Genomic DNA, 20,890 nt, shown 5'->3' on the forward strand with positions numbered 1-20,890 from the left:
CAGCATTGCCTGATCCATCTGGATTTTCGGTACCCATTACTGTAATATGTGAAAAACCTATCCTGAGTGAAAGGAGGAATAATAATGTATTTTTTATAGCACCTTGTCGTTTCAAAACATCTCAAAGTGCTTTACAGGTAATTACTGTGAAGTGAAGTGACCATTATTGAAGGCCAGCATTGGCATATATATATATATATGTTATATATATATATATATATTCTGTAAATAGTGCTATAAGCAAGTACATTATGTGAAATCACTCTGGTGGCAATGGATTCACTCAAGGCAAAGGAGTTTAGTATTTGCTCTGATGTCGTCAGCTTTGTGATGAGTCTCAACTCAATTGATCCTGAATGCACAGCATAAAACTGTCTTGAAGAGAACATGAGGATAGAGAGCGTTGGAAAGCAATGAAACTTTGTTGCAGTACTAACACTTCTCTGAGCTCAGAATCTATCACAGAAGTATATTCTTTACAGTGCATTCAGCCAATATCACTGAAAAATGTCAAGAGAAAATGTGGACAGTGGGATCTAATTTGGCATTTGTGTGAACAACTCGTGTAAAATTTGCGTGTTGGGCTAACTCATAAGATGCTTTTAATGATGTGATTAACCAATGGACAGGTAAACTTTTTCATTGGTTTTTAGTTATATTATTACAGTAGTTCCCTCTGTACATACTACACATGGCTTTTAATCTATTAATTAGGCTTCAATATTCTCTTATCCTGCAGTTGGTCTCTGCATCAATGAGCAAACAAGCAAAACAAATAACTTCAGAAAGAAATGAAACATATTTGATTGCTAGCTCCCCATTTATTACAAGAATATGTACATCACAGACAAGTTATTTTTCTTTAGCTTTCCTTAGCCTTAAAGAGTGATGTACTCTATGCAAAACAAACATGACTAATATTCACACTTTGTATATGATTTCTCTTTATAATATTAGTTATTATCCTTTTGGTCACACTTATATACCAAACGGAATGCCTCTAGAAATTCATTGAAATCTATGTTGCCGTCCTTGTTGAAGTCAATGCTCCGGGCAAAGTCGTCAATGGACTGATCGTTGGTGTTTATGTGCAAATGTGAACTGAAAAGTTTCCAGGTCTGGCGGAATTCTTCAATGGAGATCATCCCTGCAGAAAATGACAAAATCTTATTCAATATTGTGTATTGACTGATGCTAATGCCGCATTGAATCATAGAAATCACAACACAGAAGGAGGCCATCCAGCCCAACAAAGTTATTCTAGTCCTCGCTCCTCCGTGGCATTTACGTACTCTAATCCCAATTCCCTGCTCTTTCACTGAATGCTTTTGAATAGTTTTTTTTATTCTTAAAGATTTTGTATTTGCTTGCTTGTGCTTATAATAATAATAACATTTTATATTTATTTTATATTCATTTATATTACAATTTAATATTCAAATGTAATTTTACTCATCATTAAAGTGTAATTAGTTATTTGTAAGTACATCATGATACATTCATTACATTGGGATGAAGCGGAAGGCTGACCAGTGTACGGTTGACATAATGTACGGTTGACACAATTTTGGTTCAATGTTCTATCACACAGAAAGATATCTCGTTTTGGTCAAAAACTTCAATGCAAACTCTCAAAAGGACATTTTTGTTTTGGACATTGTTCCCTAAAAGTTTTTTTTTGCTCAGTGATTATTAGAAGCACGCTCAAAAACTACCTGCAATAATTTCAGACTTGGAACATTAGTGGAGTGGTCTTTAGACAAAACAGATGTTTAAAATATCTCAGCTGAAGATCTTTAACATGAAACAACTGTGGCAGGAGCAGCCCTGGATCTTAGCCCAGAGGAGTTTTAAAGAAGCAGTGCCAACTGGTATTTTTTGGCTTTCAAGGTCATCTGGCAGGTTGAGAGCTGTGTGTCTCCATCACTATGTTTGGAAGAGAAGACCCAAATGTTATTAAAGAAAGCTGGCATGTGGTGCAAGTATTAGGTGTGGAAGTGCTGTAAGTATTGTAAGTACTCAACTCATAAATAAATTAATAAATGCATTTATTAAAAACACATAGGGGGAACTGCATCGAGACAAGTCTCTCTAATGCATTCACACTGACTTCCAACAAAAGTGTCAGGTGCAAGAATCAGGCGACTTATTCCAATAATATTTTGCTTTAATAATTGGGATCCTATGACTCACAATAATCCTAAAATAAATAGCCTCTTTTGTAGTTGCAAAATGTTGCCATAGTTACTACTTTCGTAGTTCTCATCTGTTTCATTCTATTGCCCGTATAAGAGGATACTTACTGCCTTTTTCATGATTTGTAAGTAACATATATGTAAACCATTTTCATGTTACTGAAATATCTATGGCGTACAGTATTGTTTTCGCCATTATGCTGTCAGATAATTTTACTGCATATTTAACTCTATTAATTCACAGTGCTACCCTTTAAAACCAACTACCCTTTAAAACCAATGGGTGCAAATCAATCTCAGACTCCACTCTAAATTACTCCATTAAAACCTTTTAAGTAATCCTAACCAGCTCAAGAACTTTAAAGGCTTCATTATTACTGTTATTAAACAACAAGTTTTGTATCTGGTTTTATAATAACATTAAAAATACCTAACACCCAATATCACATTTCTGAACATGTGTTTAGTTCACCTACAAATACACAGTGAATGCACTTTACAGTAATTCCTTTGAAGTGCTTTGAGACTCTTTGGCAAGCCAATACATCAAATGCAATGATTATTATTATTATAATTATTTATCGTTGCTCTGTGCAGAACTCTAACACCTGTGTTAGTTTTAATGTTCCCAATCAATTAGATGTGGTGCAAGAAGTATAACTCTAGCTGCTGCTTTACCTTGTTCCAATCAAGCATAAAAGGTAATGATTGATGTTGCCATTTATTGGCACAACATTTTTAAATGAATCCAAATTTCATCATTTAGGGAGAACAATTTTGGATACAATTTGTTTCTCCTCCAATTGTCTATCCAGCATCAACTTTACCAACACAACCATTGAGAAGCTCTTAAATATTTTTTTAATACATATATCAATAGCAAATATAATCCAAGAAAAGAATTACCTGAATGATCTTTATCAATCATGCCAAAAATTATCTCCAGGTCTGCTCGATGCCTGTACATGGATTCTATTAAGCTTGGCTGAGCCTGCTGGGTTACAATGATAATTGGTCAACACAATTCAATCTTTTTTCATTTGAATGATAGATTATCATTACTGTGGATGTATATTTTTATATAATTCACTTTTGATAAATGTTCCCTGTTTCCACGATATTGCTAAATACAGTGACATATCTCATAAGATGACTATGGCATCCATCACTACACCCAGACAAAAGATAATATCGAGATTGGTGGGGCTGCTCAGCACATCACTGCCCTGACTGCTTTAAAGTAATAAGAACAAGAACAGGAAATAGCATAGAATGAGCTTGGCATTTTGGCCTATGATTGCTCTTTTCACAGACCACATACAATCTAACCGGTCTATTCCACTCATTTATTTCCCCTGATGAGAAGGGTTGTATAAATATTCCCTGATCCCAAAAGGTAATGAAGCAAAAGTCCGGAATACTCATTAAACCTCACAGGATCCATTATCCCTTTGAACTGGAAAAGTGTCCAATTGTCCATGAGTTTAGCGTCAGTGTCAAATCTCAAATCTGTTTTCCACCACCTCAATCCCCAAGGCTTTTGATGTTCATCGCCTCAATTTGGGATTGAGACTAATGTTGCAGTTGTCGACAAACGGACACATTTCTAGTTCAAAGGCAGACTACACTGCTTCATTATAACGTAACATACATTTCAACTAGACAAATACTAGGGTGCACAATTATGCGTTTTGAGCTTTGAACTGTGAACAAGGATATCATTTGTAATTCAGTCTGAGCATGTCGCAAACTGTTAATGGTTTTACAAGATTCTGATTGCAAGAATAATTATATGCAATTTAGTTCTTATTCAGTTCAGACACCCAGTAAAATTACTGCAAACAATGTGTACGGTTAGTTTAGTATTTCCCCCAAGGATGAGTTGTTACATATAATTACTTGTTGAATTAGAATCTTGCAAACCTATAATTTCGCAACATAATCTTACGTCTTTCATGGGCTGTTCAATCTGAAGGTCTTCGAAGCTCGAGAGGTATTGTACATTACCATCATCAGCTAATCGGACCATCCGAGGGCGAAGGGTCCTCCAAGGGAGGTCTAAGTGAAGCACAGATTCCACTGCTGTCGCCCACTCACTTGTCGTAATCTTCCCTGCGTGTTTGTTTTTGGGGGAATATTTTAAAAGGAATATTTTATCAGTCATCTCTGTACACACCTGTTTTATTTTTAAACCAAGCACCTTGGTTCCTTCAAAGATTCAGGTGGCAAGGGCACATCTTGCACACACAGTCACTACACTTTACAGTATATTCAACGTGATAAGGCGCTATGTCAAATGCAAGGATTATTATTATTATCTGATGAGATGAACTATTCAGAGCAGGAAGGCTGGTAGGATTAATTCCTGGTCTGTACTGTGTTAGCTGAGTTCAATCAGGTGCTCAGTCAGCAGTAGAAGTGCTATAGCATCCAGGGTTAAGGAGGAGAAAATCAACAAAGTTCACACAGCTCATTCCTATTCTGTGATTGGGAAGTACACCTATGTGTGGAGATCTCAAGGAGGACATGATGTGGAATGCTATTGCATATGATTTAATCACATTAATTTTAAAGGGAATGCACTCTTAATGAAGATGTAAAAGAGCAACTAAAAGAGCCAAGAAATGGGATTAGAGTAGGTAGCTAGTTGGAGTAGACAGCTAGATGGAGAAGATAGTGAAAAGTTACAGGCACAATGAGCCAAATGGCTGAGATATTCATGATCTATAATTCTGTGAATTTGGCTGGGATTTTTTATATGTTAAAGTGGTGTTGTGTCAACATAAAAATAAAATTCTGCAAAGGAAAGATTTCCAACTGCTCTGTGGCACAGCTAGCCATGCCAGCGTAATAGGCACTTAAAAATTGTTTTTGAAATCTCTTATCATTATTATTATTATCCTTAATAATAATAATAATCCTTGCATTTGATATAGCGCTTTTCACGTCGGGAGGACGTCCCAAAGCGCTTCACAGAACACACTGTAAAGTGAATTGACTGTATATTTGTGGGCGAAACATGGCAGCCAATTGCGGATTGAAGTGACCAATTTACTATTGTTATTTTTCTTGAGGGATTATTATTATTAATAATAATATAATATTATTATTATTCGTAGTAAAAACTCACATTAACAAAGATTATTATGATGGAAAAGACTCCTAGGTCTGAATTCCAATTTCACTCATCTTCTTTTTCATAGCAAAATATCTATTTTTAACTAAACAATCAAATCAAACAGTATGCCGTTGACACTGGAGCATTATTACACGATCATTGTTCCAGAATTCGCATGTGAAGAGCATTCAACAGCATCATCAGCTGAATATTTTACTGATTTAATGTGAACATTTGAAAGCTAAACAATTGCATGCTATTATTCAAAGGGAAGATGGATGACTCTTTTTCTAGGAGTTGAAAGCAAGTGGCTTTTGAAGAAAAGTCTTGAAGAATGAAGATATAAAATGGTTGGGGAAAAAAGGAGAGTGGAATTGGAGTAATATTACATTTAATATAGCGCCTTTCACATCAGGAGGATGTCTCAAAGCGTTTCACAGGATATACGGTATTTAGGAGTATAGGCATGATGGGCTAAATGACCTCCTATGCTGAGATTTCTATTCTTTAAGATCCATCGTTATGATTTTTCTGTTGCAAATTATGTCATTACATCAATTTAATTCTCAGAATGCTGGCGGCTCAATAGAAACTCTATTTCTAGGGTTCATCTATATGCATGTTATCAGCTCATAATAATGCAGTAATAACTACTAAAACAACAACAACTTGCAATTATATAACTCCTTTCATGTGGGTAGTGTCCCGGAGCGCTTCAACAACAAAAACAACAAAATTACATTTACAGAGCGCCTTTCACGTCGGGAGGATGTTCCAAAGCGCTGAACAATCAGGTGTCGGGGCCTGAGCATGGGGGAGGGGTGGTGGAGGGGTGAGGGAAGGCAGAGAGGTGGGAGGGAGACCAAAGACACAGTCGAAGAGAAGGGTCTTGAGACCGGCCTTGAAGGAGGCGAGGGAGGAAGCGAGGCAAAGGGACCGTGGGATGGAGTTCCAGAGTGTGGGGGCAGAGAGGCTGAAAGCCCGGCCACCGATGGTAGGGCGGGTCGGACGGGAGACATGGAGCAGACTGGAGCCCGCTGAACGGAGGGAGTGGGCAGGCTCGTAGGGAGTCAGCAGGTCAGAGAGGTAGGAGGGGGCAAGGCCATGGATGACCTTAAAGGTGAGGACGAGGATCTTGAACTCGATCCTCTGGGGGATGGGGAGCCAGTGGAGTCATGCGAGGGTGGGAGTGATGGGGTCACGGAGCCTGGTGGGTGAGAGTACACGAGCTGCAGAGCTTCATCAGGAATAGTACTTAATAAGTTCTACTGTCACTTCTTTCCTTATATTTTCTCCATTTTTTGGTCTTCCCTCTTCTTTGTCCAGTTTAGTACAGTATTATACCCCCCCACCTCACCCCATTTACCCCATTCAATCTTATTATTAGTGCAATCAGGCTGCAATTGAAAGGTCAACTTTGCTTTTACCTGTGTTATTCTCATCAAATTGTTTGAAGGCCGCAATAACCTCTGACCTGTGAGCGTAGAGCTTTTCCTGCAGAGACTTCAGAGCAGAAGCTTCAACCACGCCCACTCTTCAAATAAAAAAAACAAAATCATTCAGACTGGAGGTCTGTAAAGGTTACAGTACACAGGAAAAGGAGATAACACTAAAGGGCGCTCACTTTTCCCAAATACCTCCACTAGATTAGTGAAAATCTCCTCAACACCAAGATTTAAAAGAAGAATGCATACAAAATAAAGTGTGTTTAACTGGTTGAGGAAGGAAGAGAAGATTGAGGCAAGTGTGAAAATGTAATCTTCACAGACAGATTTGTTGCGTTAATTGTAACCTCTGGTTTGCGACCATCGGATTGTGAGATTTGTGAGAGGCAAACTGTGAATCCCAAGTCCAAACAGAGAGGAGCAAGCAAACCAGCTGGCATTTTGCTGACTGGCCTTATTCAAAACCGTGCTGTCTTGAGATTTGTGCCTCGCCATATAACAGAATATCTGCCGCTCAAGTTTCTTTTCCTTACCTTTTTAAAAGTATTGTCAAGAACCTTAAAGGCACCATTATTCCTGTTATTAAACAACAGGTTTTCTGGCTTAATGCTAATGTCACAGCTTTTCACATTTCCAATTTTGCTCACGACCTGAAAAAAGTTTCAATAAAAATCAGACAATCGTTTTATCTCTTTTCTCGGAAGAGAAACGTGTGTTTATTTTCCTGTTGCACACACCTTTGTCGGAGCGTCATCTTTCTTGTATATTTGCTGACTTGATACTGGACGAAACGAGGCACCAGATCAGGTCCGAGCTTGATGTAAGCCCCTCGATTGCTGCACTCTTCATAGTAATTGGAAGCAGAAAAAATAGTGATCACCTGCATTAAAAAGATTCATTCCATTTAACTCTTTGCCAATTCATCTGCTCTTTCTTCTCACATTTTTTTTAACCAGCAACAAAGCTACTGTGCAAGAGATTGTCTTACACGTGCAGAGGAAAAGCTCAGCTTTACCTTCCCATTATGGCACAGTTCATAGCCATCCTGTTTGCATTCATGGGATCTTATCAGAAGCTTCAAGTTGTACTTTTTTAGCATTCTTTCTGTGATGTCTGGTCCAAAGTAACATCCTCCCCCTCGGAAACTGTTTGGGAAACAACCATTTAGACTTTTCGGGTCGCTCCAAAGAATGTCTACAATCTACAGAGAGATGATTTATACATATGTGTTAATCATCCATGTTGTTGTTTCCAAGATCACAGAAGTTGCCACATCTCCAAAATAAATTCATCAACAGACATCATTGTGTTTACTATTGACTACTTCTTTATCATTACAATTGTCACTTACTCACAACATGCACATCATCTTGTTTCCAAAAAAGATTATGGGGTATAAAGGGCAGTATTCTGTAATAAAGAGTCTGAATAATCCATATGTCAATTCCTTCCCGTACCCAGAAGTCTATCAAACTGACTTGTGAGAGCTCCATTTCAACTTCTTCTACCAGAATGAAGTCAACGGATATTTCTAATGTTATCCTTCATCTTCCTTGTATTTAATAAATATTTACATTTTTATTTTTGTTTGCTTGTTTGTTTGATGGTTCTATTTGCTGGTAATATTGCTTTTTTCCCCCCAAAACAAAACTTCACTTTTGAGATTCACTGTCACTATTACTTTTTTTTAAAAAAGTATTTTTATAACTAGATGTTCAAGAGTAAAAGCAAAAGGTCAAAGTGCATTCTACACTCACCTGCTTCCAATCGCCATCTACTCTGGTTGCCTTTTTGGGGATCGGCACTTCACAGTCCAGGTGGGACACTTCCAAGATAGTAGTGGAGCAGTACTCATTGTGTTGGAGCCTCTCTCGCTCATTGCCATCCAATAGTTGCTTTTGTTTCTGATTCAAATGACTTGGGAGCAATTCATTTAAGTAGTGACTAGACAATGGGGAAGATGATGAAACTGATGACCCAGATGTCTGCCTCTCTAAGCAGAATGCATTGTTTCTTGAAGTTCTGCGTACTTTCAGTGGTTCTTGCACATTCCCATTGCTGTCCAATAGCTGTGAATATTGTTCCTCAAGGCCAGATCTTCCAAGGCACTTTTCATCCTTTCTTTCCAAACATGCTTTTGGTGGCCGGAGTGCTGACTTTAACTGTAAAATTAGAAATAGGTAATTAAACACTCAGTCCATTGTAAGTTTAACATATATAGCCTTACACAAAATTCAATGAAATATGCTTGATTTCAGTGGTTAGCCAGCACCTTCTCTTCAGGGTCAGATAATATTATTGATGTCTCAAAGTTTCAGGATAGGTTATTCGTGCTGTCAATCACAATGTTTTGGCAATGCAATGGAAAGTAACAAAGCAGATGCCCAGTATTATAAGAGTGTTTCATAAGAAACAATTAGATCAGCTAGGGCTTTATGGCCTTACGGGGATGGGGGGGAGGATACCTCAGAAGGGACGTCATGGAGGTAGTTGTGAATTGTGAAAGAATTGGGATTGTGAAAGAACAATACTTAAGTAAGGTACACATAGATAGCAGGACAAGACGTTACATGTTTGTGAAGGGCAATTTGAGGGCAACACCAGGAATCGCTTCTTAATTCAACTATAATCAACACGTGGAACCAGGAAGGGTGGTTGCTAGAACATTGGACTCATTTAAAAACAGATTGATGCTGTAATGGGAAGATGATAAGGCTGGGTATTCTGGAAGGTGAGATTAAAATCAACCAAAGGGTTCTCTTCACCTCAATCTTTTCTGTGACTTTCAAAAGCAGGATAACATGAGAACAATAGGCAACAGGCATCACATCAACTATAATTACAAAAGAGAAACTGAGTTCCAGGGAACACATTGCAGTTTTACTAAAAAAAATACTGTACAAGGGAAATATTGAATATTCTTTTCAGTTCCTCTGAGGTGCTATAGAATGGGAAGATCCCTGATTCATTGGGTCTCATACAATCACACATTGTCTTGACTGGAACTTGCATGTTATTTCATAAGGACAATACTGTGCCATGGGGTTTAAATTAACATCAGTACTTACCTTGCACCTCTCTATCGAAGCCAGAATATCCAAATCTGTTGCATCAGAGATACCTCCATGGAGAACCAGCACCTTATGGTCAATTATTGTTGCTAATGGCAGCCAACTAAAAACCTCTTGTATCAGTTGTAGAATCCTTCGGCTATGAAACTAAACAAAATCATAATTTTAGAACATAGTCTGGTATACATGATTAACTCATCTTATATCAAAAGACTTACTGACTGCAGGTACATGGAGCTGGAGGCTTCATCAAACAACTTTCCAGATAGCTTAGTAGGTGAGCTACAAGGGACTAGTGACATAAGGCTCTGGGATTGAATTCTGATGAATGCACACAGTCCTTCCATTTTAGTACTATGGCCTTAAAAAAATAGTATTTATACCCCTCTGAATTTGTAGAGTAGGACCATTGAATGGTGACAACTAATCTGGTTTCTTATTTTGAAAATCTAAACTGTTTACTGCAACAGATATAATCTGCTGTAGGCAAAAAGACTGCTGGGTTTGCCTACAAATTCTCCATCAATTATACTTCACCGGAAAATCCTGTGAAATGCTTTGAGACATCCTGACATGTTACAGCAACATCTTGCGTGTATGATAAGGTGCTATAACAAATGCAAGGATCATTATCAGAAACACAGGTAAAAAATTACTTGTGTTGTGATAAATATCACCAGTGATATCCCATATTGCCAAAGGATTGCAAACAAACTATTTGACAGTTACCAATCCATCCCCAATGTTGAGTTAAACTGGTATCTTGTAAACCAGCACTGATATACCTTTCTCCCAGTGTTTCAGACCCGCTTCGGGTCAAACTAATGTGCCAATGTTGAAGGGAGTTCATACTCATAGTCAAGTTGATAATTATCAAGTGGTTTGATTGTAATATTTGATGATGTTTTAATAAGTGAATTTAGCATGATTCACTCTGACAAAGTACCCCACCACTGGATAACAGCAATTCTTACATTTGGCATAGCGCCTTTCATATTGGGAGGATGTCTCAAAGCGCTTCACAGGATATACTATAAAGTGGATTGACTGTTTTGTGGGCAAATGCAACAGCCAAATTGTGCACTGTAATTTACCACAAACAGCCATGAAACAAATGATCAATTTCTTTTAGCCAGGAAACTGGAAGAAAGTCGCTTCCCTTTTTGAACAGTGCCATGGAATATTTAATGTCCATTTGAACAGGCATTTGTGCCTTGGTTTAACACCTCATACGAAGCATAGCACCTCAGACGATTCAACAAACCTCAAGCACTGCATTGGAGTCTCATCTTAGAGTATATGAGTTCTAAGTCGCAACATGAGCTTGAACCCACAACCTTCTGATTCAGAGACAAGAGCTCTAGCAAATGAGACAGACTGACACACAATCTAGATTAAGAAGGTCCATATGAGGAATACGGTAGGCTAGAGGGCATTGTATCTATTAATCAATGATCCATTGGATAATGGACTTTGACTGAACTTTTTGTGCTTGATAATGCCAGACTATATACAAATTTCCTATTTTTTTAAACCAGCAAGCAGCCAACACCAGTTTGGGAGGAATGTTTGGGTTGGAACAGAGGAACAACGCAGGGAGTACAGATGGTCTCATATTAAGGAACACAAGAGATATTTAAGTAACATGAACCAATTCACAGGTATTCCTTAACCCATTCCTTGGTGATAGTCACCTGAATTTCTGCCCCTAATATCTTTACAAAATGAAAACTCCTTACCTTATACTTTTGCACAACCTCTTTCTTAAAACCGTATCTGAAACAATTCAGAATAACAGGCAATGTTAGTTACACTGAGCAAAAAAAATAATTCTGCAAGAAACATTGTTCTGAAAATAACTGCTAGGCATTATTGTCCAATTGAAGGACACCATCACTATGGGTATAATTGTAGACACGGCATTTGTAATGATTGTTTTGCTTTTTCAGCAAGCTATGTCTAGTGCAAAATCTGTAGGCAACCAGTACATTATTTCCTGATTCAGTAATGCCCAACCATAAATGGCAAATTTATTTGAATGTCTTTGCATTCACTTATTAAACATAATTTTTTTTTAAAAAGACGAAAGAAGTTGTTGGTGCTAGTGAGTTAGCAACTCTGGCGAGAAACCCCTCTAATGGCTTGATTTTACAGCAGTACTCATCTCTAGAATTGCCTCTCCCAAGAAAATAATGATAATAATACTTGCATTCAATATAATGCCTTATCATGTCTTCTAGACGCCTCAAAGTGCTTCACAGAATATACTGTAAAGTGAACTGACTGTATATTTTGTGGGCGAATCGCGGCAGCCAATTGCACACAGCAGTGTCCCACAAACAGTCATGGATTGAGCGATCAAATTATTATTATTTTTATTTATTTAGTATTTTGAAGGGATTATTACCCCTGGAAAAGAGTTTCGCCAATCAACTAACAACTGAGTTCCTGCTTGCTGCTAGGTAAACAGGGGTGTGTGGAATAAGGAAACTTGCCCAACGTTTTGCCCTGCCGGGAATTGAACGCTTGCGAGGCGAGCGCTCTAACCACTTAGCTACAGGACTCCACATTTGCCAGTGATCCAGGTGTGAAAGAAAGAGACCGTTTCCCAGGAAGGTGCACTATTACATTGTAGCCTTTATGCTGGCGTAAAGTAACACAACCCAAGGCTTAAAACATTGTAACCTTTACTGATATTATTCTAATTTATATATAGGTGGAAGCAGAAAATATGCACCTGCTGTATATTTATTGCTGTACCATATAATTAATCATATCTATTCAGGTTTTAAAAAAAGAGTACTACAAATCTCTTGGGAGTAATCAGGTATTGTGACTGATTACTTACCATACTTTAAGTGAAACAGTATATTGAATGATTCTGGAGTCCTTTACCTTGATGACAGGAACCTCAAATACCATATTTACCTTAAATTCATAATATGATCCTCGTGATTTCCTCTGTTTAGATGTAAATCATTTGGATAGATCAGAAGAAATGCAAACAAAATTATTATAATTTCCATGGAATTTTTTCCTCTGTCAACAAAATCCCCATTAAATACGTAGGGTTTTTCAGGTGTAGGAAGACCATTCTGTAGAAAGAAATCAACAGTCCAGGTGGGAATGAGAAACTGAAACAAACTCATCCAGTCTTCTCTTCCTCATGCAACCAAATAGCTATTGAATGTCAAGCTTGGCATCAAAAAAACATTATTTCTTCAGATATTTCTTTTCAACTTTGCTGGTGATGAACAATGTGTGCCTTGATCCTTCAAATTGTCGATAAAATGACAATCAATATTATAATAATAAAAAAAATGTTTTATCATTAAAAAATAATAATTAAAAATAAGAATTGAGGGCAGCCAGGCAGGTAGTCCTCTGATTACACTGACATAGTGGAGGGAGGGAGCTTGTCAATTTCAGGTAAGTCTCTTTCCCAAAAGTTGCATTTAATGTAATAAATTTACGAACAAATGTCATACACTATCAAACAACTACAACTTGCATTTATAGAATCATGCAGGATAGTGTCTCAGAACGCTTGACAGTGGCAGAGCATGACGCCGAGCCGGTGGGGTGCGGGTGGGGGGTGTAAAGTGACTGTAGGCGCGGTCGAACAGGAAGGTTTTCGGGCGCGACCTGAAAATGGGGAAGCAAGGGGCAAGGTGGAGGGATGGAGGAAGGGTGTTCCAGAGTTTCGGGATGTACTGGCGTAGTGGCTTATCACATTCGTTTATTTGCATACATTAAATAAGATTGTGCGAACATGTCAACTCACTACCATCAACACATGAAGAGTGGCCACTTGGGCAAAGTATTGGAAGGTGGCTGGTGCCCAGGAAATTTCACCCTAGCATGAGCCAGTCACTTTCAGAGATGAGGGTGGAAAGTTGTAGCAAAGTTTTTTTTTGAAAAGTATTATTTCATTGATTACTGTGATTTTCTTACCTTGTAGAAAATTAACAAAAGGTCGTCCAGTTTCCCATGTAAATCTCCTGAAAAAAATTGTGAAATATAAAGTCCTGATCCTATCCTGCTATGTTTTGTCACACATTCCAGTATAAACTATACAATCTAATTTGGAAACTTATAGTTACGTTAACCATGTGCAAACACATATGGATGAAGGGAATTAAAGGAGCCCTAAATTCTATAATTATAAAACATAGAAGTTTACAGTGTAGAAGGAGGTCATTCTGGCCTTGAGTCTTGTACCAATGGATACTTTAATTCTGAAATTCTTTGTTAATTACATGTTAAAGGAATTTATATACCTTTCCACAACCCACAAATTTTCTACATGGGTTTTTAACATTAGATCCCGATGTAAACACTGGACAATGACTAGTCAAGCTAAGAGTACATACTTTTTAAAAACCTTTAGATGTCTGAAAATATAAAAATCTATGATTTTTATATTTTTAGATATCATTCAGTAGAAAAAAAATTGTTTAATTATCATTGGTCCAGTTTTGCCCTATTTTTCATTCTCCATCAATACGTCTGGGCTTGGGAATACAAAAGGTCAGAAACATCAAGATGATTGACAGAATGTTAGACCTGCACTTATTGTACTATCCCTGGCTGAGAGAGAAGTAACTATCCATGCCTGAGCCCCTGACTATTGTGTTCCAAAACAACCACAATAGAGTGTATAATGAACCCATAAATGTTTGTCCTGTAATTTCCCTATCAACAGCTTCCACTCAATACCACTGTGGTCATTGTTTGCCTGAATTTTTCTCTCTTATTCCTTCAAACACTTCCATTCTACACCCTCTTCCTTCCTCGATTGTCCTTGTTTTGGCATCAAACCTCAATGAATCATCTCCTTTTTCCCAGGACTTTAAATCTTTCTTCTAAAATTGGTAGACTTTGATAACTCAATAAGTCATGTAACCACCATTTCTTGATTTAATTCATAGTACCATAGAAATTTACAGCACAGAAAAAGGCCATTCGGCCCACTGTATCTGCACTGGCTTTTTTATGACTCTTCTAGTGGTTATTTCTTAGTTTACACTTTAATTACCTTCCTTCACTTGAGAAAGTGTGGCAGTATTGATCTGCTCACCCAAGTTACTCAATCTCACCATCACATGCTGTAAAGAATGAAGTTGCTGTATTCATTCTTATTATACGTGCAGAACAAAAAGTTCAATAGCCTTAGCAAACATGAAGGTACTGATAGGCCTTCTTAACTAAAGGATAATATTTAATTAGTGTAGTTTATTTCCTTATTTGCCAAACTATATCTCCAAAGGCATTTATCTAGCATGTGTCTACATTAGCATTTTGGAATGGACAGCTTTGGATTTGGACAAGCCTCACCGCAAACTGTTACCTCCTTGGAGAAGTGTGTTGACAAGTGGGTGATGTTTGGAATCTGTTTCAAGAACTTCTTGGTCTCATGCAGAAGCTGCAAGACGTAGCGAGGATGAAGCTGCTGAAACAAGGAGCCAAGGATCACAGTTAGCAACTTGAGGTCAAACTTCAAAACACAGTCGTTTTACTGCGATACAAGATTAGCAGAGAAGCATTTTTTTAAAAAAATCTTCATTTTCAAGAGGACCCTCATGTTAAAGTGTTGACCTCTCTCATTGGTCTCTGGGTAATGGTCTTCATCCTACGATAAAAAACATCTTCTAACCTCATGAAATTCTCCCCACCCACTCTATCTCGTGGGCCAACTTACAGTACAAGATACTCACTAATCTTCTAACATAATGGAGCCAAAACTCCAGACTACTTATTCAATGCCCATTATCACTGTTCAACCCTGGCCTCCTTCCCTCCACAGAATCCCCCCACCATTCCCATTTATATTCACAGTGTGCCCACATCTGAACTGATAATAAATAAGCTTTAATTTGCTTATGATGGCAAATTGTCTCACTTGTTGATGTTTAAATGCTTTAAGCAAAATATTGCCATCCACAGGCGTAAGAGGAAAAGACAGTCGTGGTCCAGTATATGAATCCGGAATTTCAATCCTTTCATATTCTGGTACTTCTTCTATCTCTGTGTTTTCAGCCATGTCCCCTGCTGGATTGAACAGTTGGCAAAGCAGGTCTGTAAAAACAAATAAAGTGCAAATTAGAAAGTGTTAACATTAAAACCAGGCACCGAATGGCACCAACACCCCAGTCACTTTTGTGAACAAACTCTAAATTGTTTTCACAGAACGATCTATATGCACTTGCCTCAGTTGATAGCACATTTCCAAGCCATTCATTATTGAGCGCACAAAATTCTAACCCTTCAGCGAAAACTTACAAACAAAAACTAGAATATAATGCTTTGACTATATTACAGCATCTGCCTCCTTAAACAATTTTGTGTAAGCAACCAAATCTTTCAGCTCACAATAGTGGAAAAAACCAGACATTCAACATGCCCAGTGCTGGTCCAAAGTCAAGCTCACTTTTATTTAACACTGGACTCATTGATACTGTGACAGGGCGGGTATTCTGGAGGGATGAGATCAGATTGGCCGAAGGACCTTCTTCTTCCAAACTAATCTTGCGATGTTATTTCTACCAGCAAAATTATTAATTCATTGAAAATTAAGCTTGTAATTAAGTCTCATGTAATACATTTTCAAAGTTGGGTTCACCCTGGCAAAAATTTCTGTGAAAAATAGTAACCATTTTGATGCATTTACAATCTCTTCATTCTCATTTCCAAACCCTTTGGGTTTTAGCTTCTTCCTTGACTATCTTCTTGCTGAAGTTTTGGAGCTAAGGTCACGTGTTTGAACTACTTTCACACCTTCTGAATTAATGTCAAGAACCAAGCTTAAGAGACAGATGTCCCTCGTGGACTCTGTGGGACACTGATCGAGGAAGCTATTAGGCACTACACTGGTAAACTCAGATTCCTTCCCATGGGATTCCCTGAGCCATATTGAGCCGGTTGAAGTCCCGAATCAGTGGAGTACTAAAAGTACTACCTTTCTTTTCTCAATTATGCTTCTAAAATTGCTGGATTGTCACAAGACCTTGGGCCTACTTTGGCCTTTCACCCTTTGATTTTAATAATGGAAAATAAACGGAAAATAAAAGTCCTCAACTGTAAAGTGCTTATTTTCCTCATTGTTTCGCCCATAAAACACAGTCACTCCCCTTTATAATATATCCTGTGAAGCACTTTAGAGCATTCTCCACATGTCAAAGGTGCTATACCAAATGTAAGTATTATTATTATCTTGATCTCAGTCACCTTTCTCCTCCCCATCAGCTCGGGCTCCCAGTTAGCTGTGTAAAGTGCTTTGAAATTTCCTCTTGATATGAAAGGCGCTGTATAAATGTAAATTGTTGTATCAAAAGGTAGGATCTGACTGACTGTTGAAGGCGGTGATATTTAAATATCATCGATATTGTCAAAGCAATATAAATGTGCAAACATTGTTGCACATTTAATCTGAATGAAATTCACCTGCAGTTGATCTTGTTCTCCAGAATACTCAATGGACTGAAAGATGCTCCAGGCGTAGCGACGTTTCATCTCCATTCGTGCCAAAAAGCGACGGTACCACCGTTGAATAAGTATGGCTGACTTAATAGCTACAGAGAAATTAAACAGAAATACATCACTGGCACATAGTTTGGGTGGTTTGGTATTATTTACTGTGCTATCAACTGTTGAAAATTTGTTGTTGTATATCTTTTCAGATAGAATGAGCATTGCAATGGCTTATCTATGAACGCCTCCTCAATGTTAAATGGGAGTGTTTGCTGTTAGTGGCTTTACTTGGATTTGACAAGATGCTAAAATGCTGTATGTTGATGCCAAGCAGATTGGAACAGTGGATTGGACTGCAATGTGCCATGCAACAGACTGGTACGCTGTGGGATTACACGGACAACACTAAGAATGAAGCTGCTCTTAAATTATGTATTCTTCATATAGAACAGTCAGCTAACGTTCCTAAAGGACACAACAACAACAATTTGCATTTGCATAGCACCCTTCAGGCAGTGTAGTGTATTGGAGTGCTTAACAGTGGTGGAGCCTGACGCTGAGCTCGGGGAGGTGACCGTAGGTACGGTGGAAGAGGAAGGTCTTAAGGTATGATCGGAAAATGAAGAAGGGTGGAGGATTTGAGGATGAGAGTTCCAGAGTTTTGGGTTGTAGTGGCTGAAAGCACAGTCGTCAATGGTGGAACGAAGGGGACAAGGAACATGCAGGAGGCCAGAGCCAGCCGAGCAGAGATGGTGGGTGGTTGCGTGGGGAATGGAATGGGTTAAGAAATGGCTGAAGACTTCTGTAAAGTATAAACTCCAGCACAGACTGGTTGGCCTGAGTGGCTTGTTTCTGTGCTATACATTCTTTGTAATCTTTGTAATCTCAGTCATGCCACTATGCAAAGGTGACAGAGCAGGAGAATCCTTGATCTTATCAAACCTCTGCCTTCCCTTTGCTGCAGCCTGGATTCTCCACATTGCTGCACTATTAATCATAAGGACACACATTCAATTAATGAAGCCTGATATTAAATGCTAGAGTGACGCTATAGCTGTGATCAGCTTTCTCGGACATCACGTATTCAACTTTATATTTTTTTAAAAAGTTCCACTTTGTAACCTTTGCAGAACGTGTGGTGTTGTGCTTTATTTTTGTGGATTATTCAGGTAAGATCCCATTTTTACTATATTAATCCAATTTTACTTGACTTGGTGCTTGGAAGAAAGAGAGAAAGTAGGCTGCTACCAGATTTGTTCCTGCACCTCACTATTCAGCCACCAGATGTTGAAAGAGATCAACCAGGGAGGACTCTTCCTCTCTGATTATCCTTCCTTCCTTCCACTGGAAGATGCTGTAGAGCTGCTCAGTGATTGATTGCTCAATTATATCACAGAGACTGAATAAGTGCCACTTATTCTAAAACTTTAAAAAATATATATTCAGAAGGTAAATGGTTGAGAAAATATCAATCGATAATATGAATTGTGGGCAAAAAATATTGTTGGCGACGGGATAAGCGCTAGTTCAAATGCAAGGATTATTATTACTTTTATCATACAGTATTTCAATCCTGATATTCCCAATGTTCTATAAAAATCTACTCTTTTGTTCTGAAGTGTTTAAAACATTAAAATCTATAATCTGTCGATACCACATCTCAAAGGGAGACAAGGCATTTGGCATCATTGGCTCACAAAGCTCAAGGTTTCACCTGATCCTTCACAAGGATGATGTGCAGTTGAATTTATTGATTGATAGTTAAAATTGATAAGTCTCATTTCATCAAGTTCACATTATAAAACTGACAGTCACTCTCGAAGCCTTACATTTCCGAATGTTGTCCCTGATACTTGGTTATATTACGTACAATTATCTGTGAGGAAATCTTAGATTTTTTTGTGCTAAGATGATTGTGAATTTGTTATTCTGTACAGCATGTGACTTGTCCAAACCGCCTTAAAGTGTTGAGAACATGTCAGTACTCCAAGTTTGCCTTGGATTTCTAAAAGCCTACATGTTTTTATCAGCTCAACTGCCAGAGTGACACTGATTACCTCTTTCCAGGAGAGCATATTATTAACCTCAAAATGTTAAAGTGCTGAGTCAACCCACCAGAACCCCGATGGTATTGATCAATCCCTCTGCCTCTCCGCTCTGCCGACCTTCAGATCACGCCAAAAGACTTTCCTCTTCAACCTTGCCTATGGCTCAGCGTTAATCTATGCCCTTGTTAACCATGACACTACATCGCGTGAAAGACAACATATACATTCAAGTTGCTGTTGTTGTTGTTGTTGTAAGGATTGCTGAAACAAGCCTTTTCTGAGCTTGCACTTTTTGTTGTATTCACATGTCCCATGATGAGAACGGAGGGAGTGAGGAACAAGGAGTACAGTTGGAAGATGTGATAAGCTGCTATATCAAATGCAAGGATTATTATTAAAATAATAATAAACGTTTCAAGACGCCATCCGGCATGAAGGGTGCTATATGAATGCAAGTTGTTGTTATTATTCTTATTGGTAGAGTGGAGGGTATTTGCCACAGAAAAGGGCTTGAGAATACTGCAGAGGAAGGGTAGAACATACCATCTGCTAACTAGTTAGTAGGTGCAATTACCAGATGTCTGGGAGCAGGTTAATTTCTGCTATCATGAGAAGCAGTATGAGTGTCTTGGGAAAAGGGGAGAGGCTGATGCATTTTTAAAAGGGAGGAAAAATTAATTAAAACAGAAAAATGATACCAATTTATTGTAAAGAAGAATACAGAGAAATATGATGCAGATTTGTTTGAAATGTCACTCTTGTTTTAAACTGCAAGAAGATGATTCACATTAGACAAAGACAGACAGGTCAAATTCTTACCTGCAAAGGCACGCGAAGTGTGAGTCAACTTGTCTGTGTGAGGAGTAACTGAACATAATCATTTGAAAGGGTGTAAAGTTAGACTTCAGTGAAGAGGGAAAAGGGAAATGAGTTAAAGCCAGTGGCAAACTGCCTTGTACTGAGAGGAGAAAAGCAGAAATAAAGTTAGAAAGATAAAATGGAGATTTTTTTGTCTACTGTATTTCTCCGTCTGTGGTGTTTTCTCCCCTTACCTGAAGTATTGTATCGTTGCACCTTTGGCCACTGGTGGTTGCTGAATAAGCTTATTTATAGAGAGTGAGTGTGTGCAGGCCATGGGGACGGCACAGATGAGCTGCCACTGTCCTCACAAGGCAAACACATACACTTCCGATCAGAGATCACTTTTACACTCTTGCACCGAAAGGCCAATCCTGAGGTCAATTGTAGCTGGGTAAACTCATTGAGTCAAAGAACCTGGTTACAGATTCTCTTTAGTGTTACAAAAGCAGTCGTATGAATCACCAGCCATTGTACTGTTAAAAGTACCGCTTTAAATTCACATGGTTTCAGCCTTAAGATTATTGCCTTAATATTTCAGATGGTGTATATGACTGGAGGCACAGAACCTTAACTCCATGTACTCACCTTTCTCAGATTTCTTGGCCTGTCTCTTAGTGTTGATTGACGTCCCACATCCCATGACTGCGGTTCAGTCCCCTTGCTCAGCAATTCACGTACACAT

General features: G+C 38.3%; 1 protein-coding gene across 1 annotated transcript; it reads right to left on the reverse strand.

The window, feature by feature from the left end:
- Positions 1–817: 817 nt before the first annotated feature.
- Positions 818–20,882, reverse strand: ppef1 (protein phosphatase, EF-hand calcium binding domain 1). The gene is given in 16 exon segments (XM_042334367.1): positions 818–1,147; positions 3,102–3,186; positions 4,144–4,307; positions 6,741–6,847; positions 7,496–7,638; positions 7,774–7,959; positions 8,516–8,920; positions 9,827–9,976; positions 11,569–11,605; positions 12,758–12,924; positions 13,784–13,830; positions 15,167–15,281; positions 15,732–15,907; positions 17,057–17,063; positions 17,180–17,400; positions 20,794–20,882. Coding segments are annotated over 16 exon segments (2,259 nt in total). The 5' UTR covers positions 20,849–20,882; the 3' UTR covers positions 818–953.
- Positions 20,883–20,890: the final 8 nt, after the last annotated feature.

This window comes from Callorhinchus milii, unplaced genomic scaffold, assembly GCF_018977255.1.
Source record: "Callorhinchus milii isolate IMCB2004 unplaced genomic scaffold, IMCB_Cmil_1.0 Scaffold4, whole genome shotgun sequence".
In the NCBI taxonomy this organism is placed as follows: domain Eukaryota; kingdom Metazoa; phylum Chordata; class Chondrichthyes; order Chimaeriformes; family Callorhinchidae; genus Callorhinchus; species Callorhinchus milii.